Here is a 3980-nt window from a genome sequence, read left to right as displayed (position 1 = left end):
GAAAAATGATGGGGTTCTTCAGATAGGATGGGAAAAATAACGGGATTCTTTAGGTTAAATGGGAAAAATGATGGGATTCTTCACATAGGATGGGAAAAATAATGGAATTCTTTAGGTTAAATGGGAAAAATGATGGAATTCTTCAGATAGGATGGGAAAAATAACGGAATTCTTCAGGTTAAATGGGAAAAATGATGGGATTCTTCAGATAGGATGGGAAAAATAATGGAATTCTTTAGGTTAAATGGGAAAAATGATGGGATTCTTCAGATAGGATGGGAAAAATGATGGGATTCTTTAGGTTAAATGGGAAAAATGATGGGATTCTTCAGATAGGATGGGAAAAATAATGGGATTCTTTAGGTTAATGGGGAAGATGATTTAATTCTTTAGAAGGAATGGGAGGAATAATGGAATTTTTGAGGTAGGATGGGAGAAATAATGGAATTCTTCGTTTAGGATGGGAGAAATAACGGGATTATTGAGGCAGAGTGGGAAAATAATGAATTTATTTAGGCAGAATGGGGAAAAATAATGGAATTCTTTAGATTGAGTGAGAGAAATAATACAACTTTTTAGACCGAGTGGGGTAAATAATGAAATGATTGAGAAAGAATGGGGGGAAGCAATCGTTTATGAGCAATTTGGGGAGGATTTTGAGCATTTTTGCAGTAATTTGTGCATTTGGGGCACTTTTGGGGGCAAGAAAAAAAATCCATTGCAAAGGGAAATCACATGGAATGGTGCTGCAATTTTTTCCCCCCTTCTGCTCCAGATCTGTGTGTGGTCCCATCGTTATGGAATTAATAATAATAATAATTATTATTATTTTTTTGCCATGCAGGTTTAGGGGTAATGGCACTTTGCTCACTGTGGGCTCCGGAATCATTAATTTCAGCTCCCCGTTAGCGACGCTTAATTACTTTTTTTAACAGCAGAATGGGCCAAGCGCGGCTCTGATGGCCATTAACCCATTAAAATTCCATTAATATCTGCTAACGGCCAACCGGGGGAACTGCAGCACTGCACAGAGCTCTGATTTCTGGTTAATTACCTCTGTTAATGACCGGCACTGAGAACGACTGGGTGTTGTGGGGGGAAATGCAGAAATAGTGGAAGCAGAATGAGATCCAGCACCAAAAGTTCTGGTTTTTTCCCCTTTTTGATTTTTATTTTCCCAATTTTTGCTTCTTTCCCTGTTTTCTTCTTTTTTTTTCCCCCCTATTTTTTGTCTTATTTTCCCATTTTCTTTCCTTCTTTTCCCCCATTTTCCCTTCCCTCTCCCCCATTTTTCCCTTCCCTCTCCCCCTTTTTTCCCTCTCCCCCATTTTTTCCCTTCCCCCCTTTTTCCCCCCTCTTTCCTCTCTTCACTTCTTTCCCCCATTTTTCGCTTTTCTCCCCTACTCACGATACAAACAGAAATTTACAACAGAAAAAGAAAACTGCGGCGCAAACACAAAATGGTGACGCGAATGTGACGTTAATTATGACATAAATAGAAAATGACGATGGAAACAGAAAATTAATTACGACATAAACAGAAAATGATGACATAAATACAGAATGAACGACGAGGGAAATAGAAAATGATTCTGGAAATAGAAAATTGTGGTGTAGACACAACACGATAAAGTCAAAACGACGACGTCAATAGAAAATGAGGGATGAATAGAAAGTGATGACTTAAGAACAAAGTGAATGATGGCATAAAATAGGAAACCATGGTGGAAAATAGGAAACCATGGTGGAAAATAGGAAGTGATGGCGGAAAATAGGAAGTGATGGCGGAAAATAGGAAGTGATGGTGGAAAATAGGAAACGATGGTGGAAAATAGGAAGTGATGGTGGAAAATAGGAAACGATGGTGGAAAATAGGAAACAATGGTGGAAAATAGGAAACGATGGTGGAAAGTAGGAAGTGATGGCATGAAATAGGAAGTGATGGTGGAAAATAGGAAGTGATAGCAGAAAATAGGAAGTGATGGCATGAAATAGGAAACGATGGCATGAAATAGGAAATGATGATGGAAAATAGGAAGTGATGGTGGAAAATAGGAAGTGATGGCATGAAATAGGAAGTGATGGTGGAAAATAGGGAATGATGGCATGAAATAGGAAACGATGGTGGAAAATAGGAAGTGATGGCATGAAATAGGAAACGATGTCATAAATACAAAGTGACTGATGACGAAAATAGGAAATGGTGACAACATAGAACCCAATAAAGGCAAAACGACGGCGTAAACCCTCAAGGATAGCCCTAACCTACAAAAGCGTCCCATAGACACAACGCAGGGTGCATCACGCCGCCCCATAACGGCATTTCCCACTGCTCTCCCCCCAGGTCTGCCCTTCTCCTACGATGGACAGGCTGCTCGTCTGCCTGCTGGTTGTCAGCGCGGCGGTGAAGGCCATGCTGTGCCCCAAGCGCTGCATGTGTCAGAACCTCTCCCCGTCCTTCACCATCCTCTGCACCAAAACGGGGCTCCTCTTCGTGCCCCCCAGCATCGACCGGAGGACGGCGGAGCTGCGGTTGATGGACAATTTCATCACCACGCTGCGCCGGAAGGATTTTGCCAACATGACCAACCTCATCCACCTGACCCTGTCGAGGAACACCATCAGTCAGATCATGCCTTACGCCTTCTTCGATCTTAAGGGCCTCCACGCGTTGCACCTGGACAGCAACCGGCTGACGTACATCAACGAGGACCATTTTAAAGGGTTAATTAACCTCCGCCATTTGATCCTGAGCAACAACCAGCTGAGCTACATCTCCCCGGGATCGCTGGATGATTTTATCGAGACCATCGAGGATCTGGATCTGTCCTACAACAATCTGGTCAACGTTCCTTGGGAAACGGTCGCCAAGCTCTCCAACGTCAACACGGTCAGCTTGGACCACAACCTCATCGAGTTCGTCCCCGAGGGGATCTTCTCCAACCTGCACAAGTTGGCCCGCTTGGACATGACCTCCAACAAGCTGAAGAAGATCCCTCCGGATCCGCTCTTCTCCAGGATTCCCGTCTACGCCAAATCCAAAGGGTCTCCGCTGACGTCGCTGGTGCTGAGTTTTGGGGGGAACCCTCTGCACTGTAACTGCGAGTTGGTCTGGTTGAGGCGCCTCACCAGGGAGGACGATTTGGAGACCTGCGCTTCGCCGCCGGAGTTGATGGGGAAATACTTCTGGTCCATCAAAGAGGAGGAATTTGTGTGCGAGCCCCCCATGATCACGCACCGCACCCCGAAGGTGGCTGTGAGCGAGGGGCAGAGCGTCTCCTTGAAGTGCAAAGCCGTCGGTGACCCCGACCCCTACGTCCGATGGATCGCACCCGACGGGAAGCTGGTCTCCAACACCTCCAGGACGACGTCGTACGAAAACGGGACGTTGGATCTCGTGGGGACTTCTTTGGGCGATAAGGGAACGTTCACCTGCATCGCGTCCAACGCGGCCGGGGAATCGACGGCGCCGGTGGAGTTGGTGGTGACGCCGTACCCCAACTTGGCCAACAGCACCAACTGTGAGAAGGAGGCTGAGAACGGCCCGTCCGACATCCTCATCTCGGCCAAATCGAGCTTCCCCAACGAGACGAAAGGGCCCCAGGAGAAGGCGGTGGTGGTGGGGGAGCTGACGTCGTCCTCCGCGCTCATCCAGTGGCCGTCCCAGCAGCACCTCCCCGGGATCCGCATGTTCCAGATTCAGTACAACAGCTCCTCCGATGAGATCCTCGTCTACAGGTAACCCCCATCCGCGGCTGTGCAAGGGAGGGGACGAGGGGGAACGGAAAGAGATCGGTGGGAGCGTGGGAAGTTGGGGGGAAACATGGGGCGTTCGGCTGGGAGCGAGGGGAGTTGGGGGAAAATTGGAGATAGGCAGAGAGAATCGAGAAAAGTGAGGGGGAAATGGAGACGTTCAGGTGGAAGTGAGAAAAATATCGGAAAATTAGAGGTATTCAGGGAGAAGCGAGGAAAAAATAGGG

At 47.1% G+C, this 3980-nt stretch overlaps 1 protein-coding gene across 1 annotated transcript; it reads left to right on the top strand.

Moving 5' to 3' along the window:
• The first annotated feature begins 2297 nt into the window (after positions 1-2297).
• LOC100547244 (leucine-rich repeat and fibronectin type III domain-containing protein 1-like protein) lies at positions 2298-3772 on the top strand. Its single transcript, XM_003214190.4, has one exon. The coding sequence runs from the start codon at positions 2363-2365 to the stop codon at positions 3740-3742; it is 1380 nt and encodes a 459-aa protein (XP_003214238.1). The 5' UTR covers positions 2298-2362; the 3' UTR covers positions 3743-3772.
• Positions 3773-3980: the final 208 nt, after the last annotated feature.

Source organism: Meleagris gallopavo, unplaced genomic scaffold (assembly GCF_000146605.3).
Source record: "Meleagris gallopavo isolate NT-WF06-2002-E0010 breed Aviagen turkey brand Nicholas breeding stock unplaced genomic scaffold, Turkey_5.1 ChrUn_random_7180001953078, whole genome shotgun sequence".
Lineage (NCBI taxonomy): Eukaryota > Metazoa > Chordata > Aves > Galliformes > Phasianidae > Meleagris > Meleagris gallopavo.
Note: the sequence above shows the minus strand (reverse complement) of the source record. Positions and strands in the feature narration are given on the sequence as shown.